We start from the raw sequence: 16788 nt of genomic DNA, 5'->3' as shown, positions 1-16788 counted from the left end.
GAGGAGAATGGCAGCTTCATCTCGGCTCTTTGGCTTGGCCAGTGGGAGGTCCCAGAAGTCCAGGAGCAGAGGACGGTTGGGGGAATTGAACTCTTAGCGGGACCCATTGCTCACCATCTGTGGCTCCCAGTGGATCTCAGCTTCCCCCTGTTGTCCTCAGGTGCAGGGAGCAGGGTGGGCACATTCATTGTCTAAACCTCCAGGATGGGGGCGGTTTGGCAGTTCCCTCCTCTGTGGGTCAAGTTTTCATGTCCCTCTCACTGGGTTTAGAAGGAAAGTCAGGGCTGTGGGTCTGTCATCTCAAGCTCTCAGGGTCTAAAACGTCCGGATACATGACATCCTGCCTGAATTACATGTCATGCAAACATTTGTCGGCTACCTACTGTGTTGTAACAGTAATGCTCCCCTATATTTGGATGCACTTTCATATCTGTGATTTTATTTCACCGAGAACTAGAATTGGGTCTCCTGCATCTCTTCAGGCCCAGTGCTTAGTGCAGGGCCCGGCTCAGTAGTTGTTTGAATGAATGAACCAACACATCTCTTTGACGCAGACAGGGCAGGCGTTTGGGGGCTTATGTTATGGATGAGTAAACTGTAGCTCTGAGAAGTGAAGGGGCTTGTCCATAGTCCAGTAGCCAGTAAGTAGTGGAGCCACAACGTAGGTCTTTTCACCTCTCCTCCAGCAGACTGTACATTAGCCTGCTTCTTAGGGATCCAGAATTACCCTGGCGTGGAGGGGAGGTAAACAAAACAGACACGACACAATTGTGTCCGATCAAATGCCAACATCTGTGGTGCCCACTGAGTGCAGTGGGGAAGCACCACCGCATGGGTGGGGGGAGCTGGAGCTGGGCATTGAATATCTGTATCTGAGGCCCTTAAAAAAAAATTTGCTGTATGTGTTTTCTCTTTATGTCCTCTGTCTACTTTCTCTTTTTAATTTGAGACAATAGGTTTTTTGGTTTTGATTTGTAAGAATTATATATATATAATATATATGTATGTATTCCCCCCCCCACCACCACCATGTGGCATGCAGGATCTTAGTTCCCCAACCAGGGGTTGAACCCATGCCCCCCTGCAGTGGAAGCATGGAGTCCTAACCACTGGACCACCAGGGAATTCCCTGTTAAAAATTTTAATATATTAAGACTGTTAACTCTGGTATATGAGTTGGCTTTTAAAAAATTTTCTGAGATGGCTACCAAAAAAAAAAAAAAAAGGTAGTGTTAAATTTTTTAAAAAAAAGAAAAAAAAAGGCTTCCCTGGTGGTCCTTTGGTTAAGACTCCGCGCTTCCACTGCAGGGAGCATGGGTTCGATCCTCGGTGTGGGAAGTTCCGCATGCCGCAAGGTGTGGCCAAAAAAAGAGAGCGCTGGCTATCATAGATTTGGGGGGGCAGGGGATGGCACATGTGCCACACAACGACCATTGTTTATTGGGTCTGGGGACATGCTGGTTTTTAATATTTTGTAGTTAAATCTATCAAGATTTTCTTCTATAGCTTCTGCTATAGTCTTTTTCTTACTCTTCTTCCTCATTCCAACCAGCTCCAGCCTCTTCCATTCAGGGAGCATTAATTGAGGGTCAGCTATTTGCATTTTAAGGGGTTTTGACCCCCTTAGAAGTTACCATCTAATAGGACAAGGAAAAGTCATTGGAAATTGCAAGGCAGGGTAGGCATGCTCATAACCGCTGGGTGCAGAGCTGGGTAGGGGTGGGTTGGGAGAGAGTAGGCCCTTTCCCTCCTTTTACATTTAATGTGTTGGGGGGATTCTGCCTTGCCCTTCAAGACTGGGGAGGGTCAGAGCTGAAAGAAGTGAGATCATGTAGTTCAGTGGCTTCCAATCCACTGTTAAAACCCTGGTTTTTTGGGTGTGTCACCAGTAATTTTCAAATAACTTCCCTTTTTTATAAAATAAAATGGAGTCAGGGTTATCTCCTGACACCATCCTAGCCAGCCACTTCAACAGACATTTAGAGAGGCTGTGCTGTTTGCCAGGCCCTGGGAATGCAGCAGCGAATAGAACAGACAAGGTCCCTACCTTCCTGGGGCTTATGTTCTAGTCAGGGAAACCATAATAAGCAAGTAAGTAGGTAAACAGGAGATGAACAGATTGAGGTAATTATAAGAAATAGGGTGTTTGGGGACAGCATCTCTGAAGAAGTTGAGCTGAGGTTGGAGAGGTGAGGAGCCAGGTATGGGAAGAGTTGAAGGAAGGACGTTCTAAGCAGAGGGAGCAGCAGGTGCAAAAGCCGACAGGAGCTGGAGCGTTCGGGGAGGAGAACGTGACCCAACGAGCCGGGCATGGGAGGAGGTTGACAGGAGCTAAGACCGGAGGGTAGAGCCAGCTCCATATATATATATATATATATAGCTGTTGCTCCTGGAACGTTTCATGAGGCCCATAGACCTTCTTCTCTGTGTCTCTCTTTACTCCTTCCTGATGCACTCTAAATAGTTACTCACATGTTTGGTAATATGCATTAGTACACCCCAAGGAAAACAGCCCACTGCCCTGTTTGCTCTTTATTCTGTATTGTTCAGATTCAGCTGGAACTTGAATTCAGCATACGCCCTTGGTGGTTTGGCCATTCATGTGCTGCAGTAGGAGAAAGGGTTGAGGGTAGAGGGCAGAGCCAGAAGAGGGAAGTCAGCTCTTCCGGGTAAACTGCATTTGCTGGAGTAGAGCTAGAGCTGGCCGGAAGAGGCAGAGCAGAAGATGGGGCTGAATGACTGCTGTGAGAAGGTTCTGGAGGCCTCGACAAAGAGTCCCCCACCCACCTTCTCTCCTGTGTGAGTCACAGGGCAAATTGGCTGGGATACCAGCCACTGCTAATGCAAAAATCACCCATACGGTGATTTTTTTTTTATTTTTGCCTCACCATGCGGCTTTCAGGACCTTAGTTCCACGACCAGAGACTGAACCTGGGCCACGGCAGTGAAAGCGCTGAGTCCTAATCACTGGACCACCAGGGAATTCCCATAGGGTGATTTTGTGCAAATGAGGAAAATGTTCCCCTTCTTCAAGATGCTCTACTTCCATCTGTTGGAAAATTGTTGTACTATCCCAATTTTTTTAGGGAAAACTGCTTGACCACTATTGTAATAAATATGTAAATCTACAATGTAAATGACACCCTTTAGATGTGGTGGCATTGGGTCCTATGGGTCCTGAGTCAGAGGTGGTGACCCCATAGGGATTCCTGACTTACCCTGCCTGCTGATGGGCCTCCTCCTTCCTGCCTTGCTGCTATGGTAACTTCCCTCTTTTCCTCTGTGTCTCTTGGCAAGGTCCCAAAGCTGGCCGGAGGCTCTACTCTGGTACAACACTGCCCTGGAGACAACTGACTGTGATGAAGGTGGGGAGTATGATGGGATGCACGATGAGCCCCGGTACCTGCTGCTGGCCAGGGAGGCAGAGATGCTGTTCACAGGCGGCTGCGGGCTGGAGAAGAACCCGCAGAGATCAGGTAGGGCCTGGCAGACCTGCCGCTGGGGTGGGACGGTGCTAGACAGTGAGAGACGTAATTCCTGTCTCGCTGGGAGTTACAACAACATGCAAGACTGAGTCTCTTCTTTCAGTTCTGGTTGGGAGAAAGATTTGTACTGGCCCTGTATTTTTGCCAGGCTGGATACCCATATAATGCTGGCTTAGAAGGGGGCTTTATGCAGTTGGTATGCAGATGAACATTTTTATATTTTAATAGTCAAATATTAGGAGTTTGGGAGGTTTGTTTTTAATTCACAAATTGAGCTGACATTTTCATAACATAAAATTCAACATTTTAAAGTGTAAAGTTCAGTGGGTTTTAGTATATTCACAGTATGATGCCATCATCAGCACTACCTAATTCCAGAACATTGCCATTACGCCAGAACGAAACCTGGTACCTGTTAGCAGCGACTTCCTATTTCCCCCTCCCTCCATCCCTGGCAACCACTAACCTACTTTTCATCTTTATAGATTTACTTATTCTGGTCATTTCATATAAATGGGATCGTATAATAGGTGACCTTTTGTGTCTTGGCTTCTTTCAAGGTTCATTCATGTTGTAGCATGTATCAGTACTTTATTCCTTTTTATTGCTGAATAATCTTCCATTGTATAGATACTACATTTTGTTTATACATTCATCAGTTGATTCACACTTTTATATATATATGAAATATATATATGTGTATTTATTTTTTAATTTTTTCATTTTGGGGCTGCATTGGGTCTTCGTTGCTGCATGCGGGCTTTCTCTAGTTACGATGAGCGGGGGCTACTCTTCCTTGCAGCGCGTGGGCTTCTCATTGCGGTGGCTTCTCTTGTTGCAGAGCACAGGCTCTAGGGACGCGGGCTTCAGTAGTTGCAGCACGCGGGCTCAGTAGTTGTGGTGTGCGGGCTCTAGGGTGCGTGGACTTCAGTAGTTGTGGCGTGCAGGCTCAGTAGTTGTGGCTTGCGGACTCTAGAGTGCAGGCTCGGTAGTTGTGCATGGGCTTAGTTGCTCCGCGGCATGTGGGATCTCCCCAGACCAGGGATTGAACCCGTGTCCCCTGCATTGGCAGGTGGATTCTTAACCACTGCACCACCAGGGAAGTCCCTATATGTATTTTTTTAAATAACATGATAGACATACTGAGCTCCTGATTTCACAGGTATAGGATGAGGCTAAGTTTAAAAGTTATTTTTTAAGGTGGTGTAACAAAATCAAGCAAATAATACTGCAACTCTACAATCCTTTATTTGAAACTTCTAAATCCAAAAAGCTCTGAAAACCAAGTGTTTTTATATGTTTTGCACAAATTCATTTGGTGGCAAAACCTGTCCAGAACTGACGTGAGGTTGTTCATAATTTTTATTTCTTATACTTTATCTTTTCTACTTTCATATGTTCCCAATTTGCCCTGTAAAAGCCCTCAGCCTGATTCTCATTGGCTCAGTTGGAATCACCTACCCATCCCTAAACCAATCACTGTGCTTATTGAGATGGCTCACTCTGATTGGCTGTGCCTAAATGTGGACCACTCCCTGTGGCCTGGTGGGGAATGAGAAAGTGCTTTGATTGGCCAGGCTTGAATCACATGCCCACCCAGAGCCCCAACCAGGTTATGTGGAGGGAGAGGCAAGAAAGGGTAACCTCAGGGCGATCTTCTAGAGAGGGGGTCGGGGACACTGGGTGGCAAAAATAACAGGTGCTTCACCCCTTCACTTTCTTTCAGGCGACTTGTACACCAAGGCAGCCGAGGCAGCAATGGAAGCCATGAAGGGCCGGCTGGCCAACCAGTACTACGAGAAAGCCGAGGAGGCCTGGGCACAGATGGAGGAATAGCTTGCTGGAAAAATCACTGCGAGCCAGTCGCAAGCTAAAGGGCTAGGAGTGGGGGAAAGAAAAAGACCTTCTTTACTTATTTAGGGTTGTTTTGGGGCCGGAGGAGGCAAATATTTTTAGTGTGTTGTAAATCAACTTTTGTATTTTATTGTTGACTCTTGAAAATGTCTTTGCTACCAGTGGAGACACTGCAGCTGTCCCCTAGGGCAGCATTTTGGGGGAGGGGGATTGAAAAAGCAGCCTAATGAACCAACATATCTCTCTGAGGTTCTTCTTCTGTGTTTTGTTGTTGTTATTGTTGGTTTTTGTCATGAGATGTAAGAAAATGTATCTTTTCTCTCCTGGATGGAAAATACTAAGGCTTTGCTCATCAGCCTTTTCAGGCTGGGCTGAAATCTCAGGACCACAGAGCCTGTGTTTCCTGAGTAAGGATGCAATGGGGTACAGTAGAGCTGCACGTTAACTTTCCATGGGGCATGTAGTGTCGTGACTTAGTGCAAAGCCTTCTTAGAGCATTTGGAAGTGTGCTGGCGTTTTTTGGTGGATGTGAGACTGTACATCACCCCGGCCCCCTTCTACCATGGGAGAAGACCCGCACACTGTTTTATTTTTGGGGGGGGGGAATCTTAGTTCCCCAATCAGGAATTGAACCCCAGCCCTCAGCAGTGAAAGTGCCGTGTCCTAACCACTGGCCCGCCAGGGAATTCTCATGTTTTCTAATCTTTTAGTTTAATGTCCTTCCTGAAAATAAGCTTATTTTCTGGAATACAGCCAAATTCTATTCTGAAGCATGCTGTCTACAGTGGGCTTTACAAAACAGGTTTGGTTTTTATATGCACACTTTTACTACCTCTAACTCCTGCATCAGCTACTGTGCGCCTTTTCGGGTGCACCTCAGAGCTTTTACATGTAAGGACAGTGGCTTGGAAAGTTGGAGCCTGTCCTCCAAGCGGACATGTGCCCTGCATTTCAGCGGCAGCATCCACAATATACTGAAGTACCCTTTGTACCGTATTCCTCCGTATTCTCTTAGCACCTGGTGTTCTTATGAAGAATCCGCTCCCCAACCCCTGTCCTTGGCATTTTCTGCTTGAAGCTTTTGGTGATTTTCTTCTTTTTTGCAGCAGGATGCTTTCAGCAGCGGTCCCTTGAGATTTGTCTAAGCTGTTGGAGAATGAAAGGGCAAGAACTATAAACACTCATTAATTCCAGTGGTTTCCCCAGGGCCAGGCTATGGTTCTCTGTATTTAATGAGCGTTCTCTTTAGAAGGAGTTCAGATTTAACACCAGTTTGATTCCAGTTGGTGTTTCAAATAGCAAAGAAAACAGACTGCTTTGATCAACCCCAAGTGCTACTAAAGCAGCCTCTCTTCCTTTGTTTAAAAATGAAAACATAAAAAAAACAGAGCGTAACATACAAACCATTCTTTTTTTTTTTTTTTTTTTGGCCGCACCACTCGGCTTGTGGGAACTTAGTTCCCCGACCAGGGATTGAATCCAGTTCCTCCTGCAGTGGAAGCTCAGGGTCCTAACCACTGGACCTCCAGGGAATTTCCATACAAACCATTCTTACCTGTTCATTAAGACAGGTGCTTTAGCATGTTAGTGTTAAGTACTGTGAAGTCATGACCCTGTGCATGCATTAGGTTCCAAAGTTCAGAGTGTGCCCTAAAGGAAAAATCAAGCAGAGTCAAAATTACCCTTGAAAAATCCTGTAGAGCACCTGTAAATGACAGTATCCCTGTTTTTGTATTTGGACTCATCACAACCAGTTTCCTTTAGAAGTTGGAACTGATCCCTTTTTCCGTTTGCACAGATCAAGTGGTTGGCTTGCCTTAAGTTGTTTGTGTGTTTTAAACCAGTGCATATAGTTCATTTGCATTTTAGAAGCAACTTTATTTTGACTTATCTCTTCAAAGGTGTCAAGCTTCATAAAATTCATGCTTTTGTTAGTTCAACCAGCCTCCTTGCTCTTTGAGATTTTATTATGCAAATCATTTATGTTCCCTGACTACCTGTCTCATTTCTTAGTTATATGTCAGTGCTTTCCTCTAACGCAGGTATCGGCAACTTTTTTGTAAAGGGCAAGTAGTAAATATTTTAGGCTTTGCGGGCCATATGGTCTCTGTTGCAACTACTTAGCCCAGCTGTTGTAGTGCAGAAACATCGGTGGCCGATACCTAAACGAATGAGCATGGCTGGCGTTCCAATAAAACTTTATTGACAAAACAGCCTGCCTGGGCTATAGTTTGCCAACCCCTGCTCTAATCCTGACTTAAGAGCTACTATATTAAACCCTGAGGGCAAGAGTCATCTCAATTTTTATTTTGGTCTCCAGTGCTTAAAAACAGTGCCTTAGCACAGAGTAGGCACTCAGTAAATTCATGAACAATGGAGAACCAGCCCTAGTCACAGCACTCACTCTTTGTGGCTCTGGTTCCTCCAACCGGTTAATGATTCCTTGTCTGGATTGGCTTGACCGGTCACCCCTGTAATTCCACCCACTCACATGGCCTTAATGTCAGGGCAGTCCCCTTCTGCAGGAGGCTGGGATAGCTAGGCAAATGCTTCTTTAAGGACCATTGAGAGCAAAATGAGCTGCAAAATACTGAGATCCTTCTGAGCCAGCAGAACTTACTCCACTTTAAAAAGCTAGTTCTGTGCCTTCTGAAGCTGGTTAGGGCATCTTCTTTTTCCACAAATGCTAGGCATGCCAAAAAAAAAAAAAGCAAAAAAACCCCAGGATATTCCAGCCCAACTGGGGAGCCATCAGAGACTCTTTTCAGGTGCAAGAAACAGGGGAAGGTCCAGGAGATTAGCAGAGTCGGGGATGTAATTTGCATCTTCAATCACAGATAGAGAATCCACGATTCTGAAAGGTAGACTCTTTCCAAGTACCCTGCTGGTTAGAGGCTAAGCTGGAGCTAGGATTTGAGAGCTGCTTTTATTTAGAGGATCCTGGGAATAAAATTTAAAGTTAAACTGCAGTGTAATGTCTCTTTCAGTTTTGCTGTAGGTTTAAAAAGAAAAAGAGCAGCCTTTATGGATGTAAGTAGGAAAAAATCCATAACCCCTGTGCACCTGGATATCCTTATCCCCTCCTCCTCACCTGAGGCCCTGTGGGAATTTATCATCAAATGCGACCTTGATGAACCAAGCCAGGTAAATTACTGTTGTTGCTGTTTTAGTGACTTCATTTCCTTTCGTCCCAGCACATTTGTCTGCAGTACTAGACATGTTTTACAAATCAAAAATGTTTACACGAGTATATGCAGCTTGTGTGGGGGAAAGGAGACAAAATATGCATATTCTCTGCATTTGTGCCTGTTACTCACTTTTCTCATCTCTGAGGTACCCCTTTAACCTAGACAAGGTGGACACTGGGTGGACCCAGAGAAGTGGCTTGCATTATAGATTTATTTTTGCATATATATTGAGTTCCATTTTGCCTTTCCAAATAAAGTGGTTTCTTTCTTTCTGGCCTCAAATTCAAATGTCTCCTGGTGGGCTTCCCTGGTGGCGCAGTGGTTGAGAGTCCGCCTGCCGAGGCAGGGGACACGGGTTCGTGCCCCGGTCTGGGAAGATCCCACGTGCCGCGGAGCGGCTGGGCCCGTGAGCCATGGCCGCTGAGCCTGCGCGTCCGGAGCCTGTGCTCCGCAATGGGAGAGGCCACAACAGTGAGAGGCTCGCGTACCGCAAAACAAAACAAAACAAATGTCTCCTGGTAACACATGAGTGAAGTAGCTGGGTGGAGGTGGGGTGAATTGGAGGGCTCAGCCCTACTTGAAAGAGGCAGCCCAGATTCAGCTCTAAATGGTTGTCCCCATGGGGAGTGTGGGCCCAGTGTTGCCCCATTTTCCAATTTTTCAAGCTGCTGAAAATTGGATTTTTTTATGCAAGGTTTCTTGATTTTTAACATTTCTAATAAATTCTTATAAAAAAAACTTCTAGATTTGGCACATACGTTTTCTGTTTGCTTTAAATAAAGGATGTGTACCTCTCGTTTTTCTTGGTTTTTCTCATCTATAAAACAATAATCTTTACCATTACATAGTTGTTATCAGTTTCAAAGAAAATGCATGTTAAAGATGCTTTGTGATCTAAAACTTAAGAAAATCTTCGTTACTGGTATGAGAATTTCTTTAAAAATTTTCATAATTTTTAGAAATTTGAACAATATACCATAACTACATGGTATGTTGAACACATATTTAGGTGCATTTGCTCCGAAGTCTCCACTAAAATGACAGGAAAGAGATTTTCTTAATGGCATAAGCCCATGAGGGTGAAAAGGAAGAGTCATCAACAGTAACAAAATTTTGGATGCTGGAAAGCAGATAGACTGTGATTGAGTTAGCAGACCCAAGAAGGCTGGATCCTAGGTCAGCAGTAGGAAAATCTAAGAAGCCAGTTTTCATCATTGAAGACACCCCCACCCCTGCCAAAGGCTGAAGAATTGGCACAAGGAACCTCTGGAAGGGGGAGTGAAATGGGGCTAAAAATGTAGGTTCAGTTGAAAGACAAAGCATCAGACTTCTAGACCCACTCAGGTCCCCTGTGTAGCCAGCCAGCTGCCCCTCCATCACCCTGCAGAAGCCTAGGACACCAGGCACAGTAGAGAGTGAGGCTACTCTACTGAAAGGAAGGTTGGTGGAAGTTTCTGTATTGGCTGTAGAGTGTCCACCAGCCTTCTTTCCCCCTGTGCTCCCAGACACTGGCAGCTGACTTTGTCCCTCCTGGCGGAAGGCAGACAATTGAAGAAATTTCTTGGGAATCTGACTAGCCTAAAATAAAAGACTTAAGGTACTTCCCCCTAATGAAACAGGCTGGCCAGAGCACCTCACAAAAAAAGGCTCACCCACCAAGTCCCACCCACACCTACAGAAATTCCCAGATAACATATTAGAGCCCTGTTCTTAAACTTGAACAGGCACCCAAAGATCCATATGTAAGGAAGGCATTTCATATAACAGACAAATAGAACCAAGAGCAGACAGCATCTGGGAGGAAACAATATGCCTGGAGAAGAAAACTTCAAGTAATAAAAAACTATCAATATCCTAAGATAAAATAACGTGTCCATGAAAAAAGGATCAAGATGCGATTCTAAGAATTCACACAGTTTTCCCAGCACCACTTATTGAAGAGGCTGTCTTTTCTCCAGTATATATTCTTAACTCCTTTATCAAAGATAAGGTGACCATATGTGCATGGGTTCATTTCTGGGCTTTCTATCCTGTTCCATTGATTTATATTTCTGTTTTTGTGCCAGTACCATACTGTCTTGATTACTGTAGCTTTGTAGTATAGTCTGAAGTCAGGGAGCCTGATTCATCCAGCTCTATTTTTCTTTCTCAAGATTGCTTTGGCTATTCGGGGTCTTTTTGTGTTTCCATACAAATTGTAAAATTTTTTGTTCTAGTTCTGTGAAAAATGCCATTGGTAATTTGATAGGGATTGCATTGAATCTGTAGATTGCTTTGGGTCGTATAGTCATTTTCACAATGTTGATTCTTCCAATCCAAGAACATGGTATATCTCTCCACCTGTTTGTATCGTCTTTAATTTCTTTCATCAGTGTCTTATAGTTTTCTGCATACAGGTCTTGCTAGAGTCTGTCATACAGAGTGAAGTAAGTCAGAAAGAGAAAACAAATACCGTATGCTAATGCACATATATGGAATCTAAAAAAAACGGTTCTGATGAACCTAGAGGCAGGACAAGAATAAAGACACAGACATAGAGAATGGACTTGAGGACATGGGGAGGGGGAAGGGTATGCTGGGACAAAGTGAGAGAGTGGCATGGACATATATACACTACCAAATGTAAAATAGCTAGTGGGAAGCAGCCACATAGTACAGGGAGATCAGCTTGGTGCTTTGTGTCCCCCTAGAGGTGTGGCTTAGGGAGGGTGAGAGGGAGACACAAGAGGGAGGGGATATGGGGATATATATATACGTATAGCTGATTCACTTTGTTATACAGCAGAAACTAACACACCATTGTAAAGCAATTATAAAGATTTTTTTTTAAAAAAAATCACACAGCAAAGAGCTCTTGTAAATCGAATATACCCTTACAAAAATGAGTAACTTAATAGAAGGGTTGGAAAATGAAGTTGAGGAAGTCTCCCAGGAAGTGGAACAAAAGAACAAAAAAGCTAAAGAATAGGAGAGGAAATTCTAGGAGCTAGAGGAGCACGCACTCTGGGCTGTACAACTGTTCCACGATGGAACCATTATCATTGTTACCATTTTTGCTTTGTGGAGAAATTAGCTAAGAACAGCCTAAGATTATGTATGTGTAGTTTTTAATGGTCTTTCCTTGGCTTTTTAAAATTTAGAACCAGAATTCTACGATCCTAGTTTCAAAGTCAAAATTTTCATATAGCCTTTTACTAGAAAGTAAGCGTGCATGTAGCTATAGATAACATTTTTACTGAATTATATTTAGCATGTAGATTAAAATGTAAAGAAGTGTAACTCAGTCCTACCAGTATGCAAATCATTTAGAAGTAAGCAAATGCTTTCATTGTAATACAATGAAGGTTCCAGAAAGGTTTGCTTTCTTTTCTCCTACCTTGACATACTTATCAGTATTTAAGATCACCAAAAGGAATTCATAAGTCTGGTTAGGACTGAGTTTGTTTCTTTTTCCTTTTATGAGCCGTTTGAGGTATCCATTTGTTTTTCTTCCTACATATATTTCTTTCTGATTCATGAACAATTTTAGTTTTTCCAATTATAAAGGAAATTAGTTCCAAAGAATTAGAGCTCTTAATACTAAGTAGTATCTATTGGAAAAAAATAAATGTAGTAGTCTTAATTAAAATAAAAGAAAAAAATGTTTTGTAAGTCTAGGAGCCTAACTTAAAACAGAGTTAGAGAAAGTAGAGGGGAGAGAATCTTTTTTTTTTTTTGCGCAGCATGCAGGGGTCTTAGTTCCCCTAGCAGGGATCAAACCCATGCCCCCTGCAATGGAAGTGCAGAGTCTTAACCACTGGACCGCCGGGAAGTTCCCCAAGAGAGTCTTTAAAAAATGTTGAGAACATTTCTTGGGACTGAAAGATGTGTGTCTGCAGAACAATAGGGCCCATTAAGTATCTAGCACAACTGATGAAATTAGAGCTATGCCAAGATTCATCTTCATGAAATTTCAGAACATTGAGGACAGGGAAAAGATCCCGGAAGCTTTCAGAGGGAAAGAACAAGTTTCGTACAAATAACTGAGAATCAGAATAATATCAGACAACTCAACAGTAACACTGGAAGTTGGAAGCTGATGGCTTCTGAATTCTGGGGAAAATACACTTTAACCTAGAATCATATGCCCAAACTATTAATGAAGCATAAGGGTGAAATAAAGACAATTTCAGACATGTAAATTCTCAAGAAAGTAACCTCTCAAATACTGTTCCTCCGGAAGCCACTGGAAGAGTTGCTCTATCAAAGGAAGGCCAGTGTTGGGGGATAACGAGAAATGTGTGAGGTCCAGCATAAGAGTGAGGAAAAGTCAGTGCCCAGGTGAGGGTGAAGGGCCATCTCAACTTGGTGGTCTTACCATAAACCTAGAGTCTAGGGCCCCTGTCAGGATGCTGTGGGAGACACGTCTTCAAAAAGTTGAAGCGATAGAACACCTCATGTGTCTGTGTGGCAAGGATGGACAGTTTGAAGTTGAATTAGGGATGAATTCATAGAAAGTAGGTACATGTTTTTAAAGGTAATTATTAAGTAAAGAATAAGGTAAAAATACTTTCCAGAAAAGGAAAAATAATCATAGTTGAGTACATAGCTAAGCTCAAACTTAGTGAGTAGCATTTACTAATTATTGTTCAAATGAAATTACAAGACAACACTTTTAGGAGGGTTGAGGTGTTTGTGATGGCAGAGGTGGGATGATTAAGGTTAAATTCTTATCTTCCTTAGCAGGAAGTCAATAGGAAAGGCCTAAAGTTGAAAGAGAGAGAGAGGGAGGGAGGGAGGGAGGGAGGGAGGAAACAAAAAAAGCAGCAGTATGTTGTTTAGACATATGGAGAGAAACACAAGAAGGATCGGCTAAAAGTTGAAAGTGGTTGCCTGGAGTGGAAGGAGTAGGCGTCCTGTTTATTTTGATAACAAGCCTTGTAGAATTGATATACACATGAAGAACTTTGATAATATTATCAAAGTAAGAATTTTACTTATTATTACTTTGTATACACGTTTATTTTTCAGCATTTAATTTTTCACTTGCATATGCCTTAGCTCCTCATGAGATGGTAAGCTCCATAACGAGAGGGCCATGTTTTATACCACTTTGAGTCTTACATAGAATCAAGCAAACTGTCTTTCCTTTAGTAGATTTGATGTTTCCTTCATTGCAGCTCATCCCGATGCGAATGGTGTCATGGTCCAATGTTCCGTGAAGGTTTTCACATCATCCGATCCTGCGATATTTTTGGAGTAACACAGCCTCCTGTTACATTTTATGTCTGGTCCTCTTCCTGCCAGGCTCCTAGAAAATTGGTACAATCTCTCAGTTATCTTGACCTCCATCTCATAAAGCCTGACTCCATAGGCTAGTGCCAGCATTCGCTAGGCTTTCAGTGATAGCCTGTGGTGGTTCTAGACGTCAACTTGGCTAAGCTGAACCTCATTTTCAAGAATTCCCTTGCCAGTATGTCCAGCTAGAGAAGAAACCGCAAGAGAAATTTGCAGGGGGCAAATTGGCAGGAGGCTCTGTTTCCTCTCTAGAGATTGACAGCTTGCAGAGCTCAAAGTAAGAATTTTAAATGTTTACTAAGCTAAAAATACTAAATTAAATTTGCTAAGTTAAAAATTCATTATGGTAATTCATAGATTGAGCATCTGCTACTATGCTTTGTTGAATCTAAGACACCACTGATGTTAAGATGCACCGTTATTTTCTGTATTAATAAGAAAAAAACCACTGAAAATAAACTGTATGCCATCGATCATAAGATGCAGGTCAATTTTAGAGATATTAAAATGTGGAAAAAAATGTCTTAGAAATAATGATATAGGGCATGCCAGACATTGGGCTGGACGTACACAGTCACCTTCTAACCCTGCAACAAACCTCAGTATTATTGTGACCATTTTACAGATGAGAAAAATGAGGCTTAAAGGTATTCCATAGCGAAAGTATTTGATAAGAATGTTTTTATTCATCAAGAAGGAAGGGTGGAGGTTTGAAGCTCAAACACCATCATAGTTTCAACATAAATGATGCCAACTGTGGCTGCTGCTGCATTATTCCCATGATCCTCCAGCACAGGACACAGGAGTGTGTTTGAACAGCTGAAACTTAAAGGTATCGAAGGAAGGGTGACAGCAGTAGTGGAGCCTTCAGCTTAACTTGACTCAACACAGGAGATCTCACTCAGGTCTGTCCATTTCTGTGGACTTTTAAGTGGTCAAGGTGTAAGATGACTGCATGTGGCCCACCAGGGAGGGTCCTAGTTCACTCCAGGGTCCCAGTTCTCCTTCTAATTAAGCATTTGTTCCTGACAGAAGTGGCCTGGTCACCTTGTTGAGGGGGTGTGCTCTGCAAAAGCAACTAAACTGTCTCTGCAAAAACAAGGTTCCTTTTGGGGAGGCCTAGGTGATCAGGGGGTTTCCTTGGTTGCAGGTAACAGAAATTAACGCTAGCCAACATCAGCGAAGAAGCAATTTTTTTGAGAAGGAGGTAGTTTATATACTAGAAGGTAAAAGGGAAATAGGCCTCAGAAAGGGCGGTCCCAGGGCAAATGTGGGGATCTAGCAGAAGATAAGAGTCTGGAAGTTTCCTTCCCAGCCCCACCAGTGAGCTAAAAATCCTTGTATCTGGTGTCCAGATTCAGATTTCCAGGATAAAGCCTCCGAGTGGCCTAATTTGGATCTTGTGCCTGCCCACTCTGTACTTAGATTGACAGTTCCTTGAAGACCACAGGGGGGTTGTGGTGGGGTGGGGAGGGATAAACTGGGAGACTGGGATTGACACATACACACTACTATACATAAAATAGATCACTAATAAGAACGTACTGTATAGCACAGGGAACTCTACTCAATACTCTGTAATGACCTATATAGGAAAAGAATCTAAAAAAGAGTGGATATATGTATTTATAACTGATTCACTTTGCTGTACAGCAGAAGCTAACACAACATTGACAACCAGCTATACTCCAATAAAAATTTAAAAAAAAAAAAAAACGACAGGGAGGAGTGTTTCCTCAAAGGAAAATCAGCATTGGAACCAGAAAAGTGGGGGATGGATTCTGGGAAGACAAAAACAACAAATTCCCACTCAGAGAGTATTCCCTTTGGGGAGGAAGAGGAAAAGGGCCCTGAAGATTAGAGGCAAGTGTTAAGGAAAACTTTTCAAATGGTTTTTTTGCAAGCCTATGCCAAAATTTTATTATAGCCTTCCTGCCAGTGTAACTCCTCATGGAGGCTAGTTCACAGATCCACACTTGGTAGGGACATTTTTAAAAAATTACCTTTTATTACAGTATCACCTACATAGAGTAAACTGTACAATCTTAAGTGTAGAGCTTGCTGAATTTTAGAACATTTGCAGAACTCTAGAAAGCTCCCTCAGCCCCACTCCCCACCCCCAACAAGGGTGACCATTCTTCTGACCTCTATTTTGGTAGGACGAGAGAATGATTAAATCATCATTGTTAGATGAGGGAGAGACAGGGAGAGAGAGAGAGGGAGAGAGAGAGAGGGAACGTTCCATTAAAGTTCACTACTCTCTTGACTGACAAACAACAGTCAGCTGGTTGATGGGTAGAAAACAAGTTTCCCAGTATAAATCTTAATGCTAGTAAATTTCATAAGAAAAATCGTTGAGCATCTGATCAGGAATGTTAATTTCTTTCCAGAAGGAGATTCATGCAGTGCAGTTTGGTCTCAGACCGGGTTTGGGGTGATTTTCCTTTTGCAGGGGCAAGGGAGCGAAGATTGGAGGGGTTCCAGGACAGAGCCCCCAGGGGGTCCATCCCCACTGCCCACAGCTGAGGGGTTATGATCTGGAGACAGACACCCTTCACCTGACAGCCTCTAGATTGAGGGTGGGTGACAGGGGCAGTGTTTGATCTGTGGTGCTTGTCCTTCCCCCCTCCACCTCAAGGGACAGAGCAGACATGCCAAGGGACAGTCAGGGTTTCAGCCCTTCCCTCTCTCCTTTTACATAAAGCTGCTGGGAACCAGTGAGTCCAGGAGTTCTGGTGCAACATTCTGCTTCTCCTGCTTATTAGTTTCACATCTGATTTTCATAAGCCAGCTATGTAATGGGACTGCAGGTCTGCAAGAAATGCCCAAAAGGAGGCCCTGGGCTCTGTCTTCCAGGATCAGCCTGCATCCCTGTTAAGCATTCTGGTAGGGACAGACCTGAATTGCTGCAAATGTTCTGGCAGAAATACCTTTAGCTCTGTTTGAGCCCTTACCACGCAAGGATAGTTCATTTGTTACAGCTA

At 43.4% G+C, this 16788-nt stretch overlaps 2 protein-coding genes across 5 annotated transcripts in view; both read left to right on the top strand.

The window, feature by feature from the left end:
* Window positions 1–9326, top strand: part of EEF2K (eukaryotic elongation factor 2 kinase) — a 62946-nt gene extending 53620 nt beyond the window's left edge. For all 4 annotated transcript variants that reach the window (XR_009559040.1, XM_030871457.2, XM_060284909.2 and 1 more), the window contains 2 exons: window positions 3298–3476; window positions 5212–9326. Coding sequence is in view for 3 of the 4 variants with exons in the window: in XM_030871457.2 (XP_030727317.1) it covers window positions 3298–3476; window positions 5212–5321 (289 nt within the window). In the remaining variant the exon portion in view is untranslated. The remainder of the gene's footprint in view (window positions 1–3297; window positions 3477–5211) is intronic.
* Window positions 8344–16788, top strand: part of POLR3E (RNA polymerase III subunit E) — a 42374-nt gene continuing 33929 nt past the window's right edge. The window contains exon 1 of the mRNA XM_060284911.1: window positions 8344–8483. The gene's annotated coding sequence lies outside the window, so the exon portion shown is untranslated. The remainder of the gene's footprint in view (window positions 8484–16788) is intronic.

This window comes from Globicephala melas, chromosome 15 (genome assembly GCF_963455315.2).
Source record: "Globicephala melas chromosome 15, mGloMel1.2, whole genome shotgun sequence".
NCBI lineage: Eukaryota > Metazoa > Chordata > Mammalia > Artiodactyla > Delphinidae > Globicephala > Globicephala melas.
The sequence above is the reverse complement of the archived record's forward strand: the minus strand, read 5'-3'. Positions and strand labels throughout refer to the sequence as shown.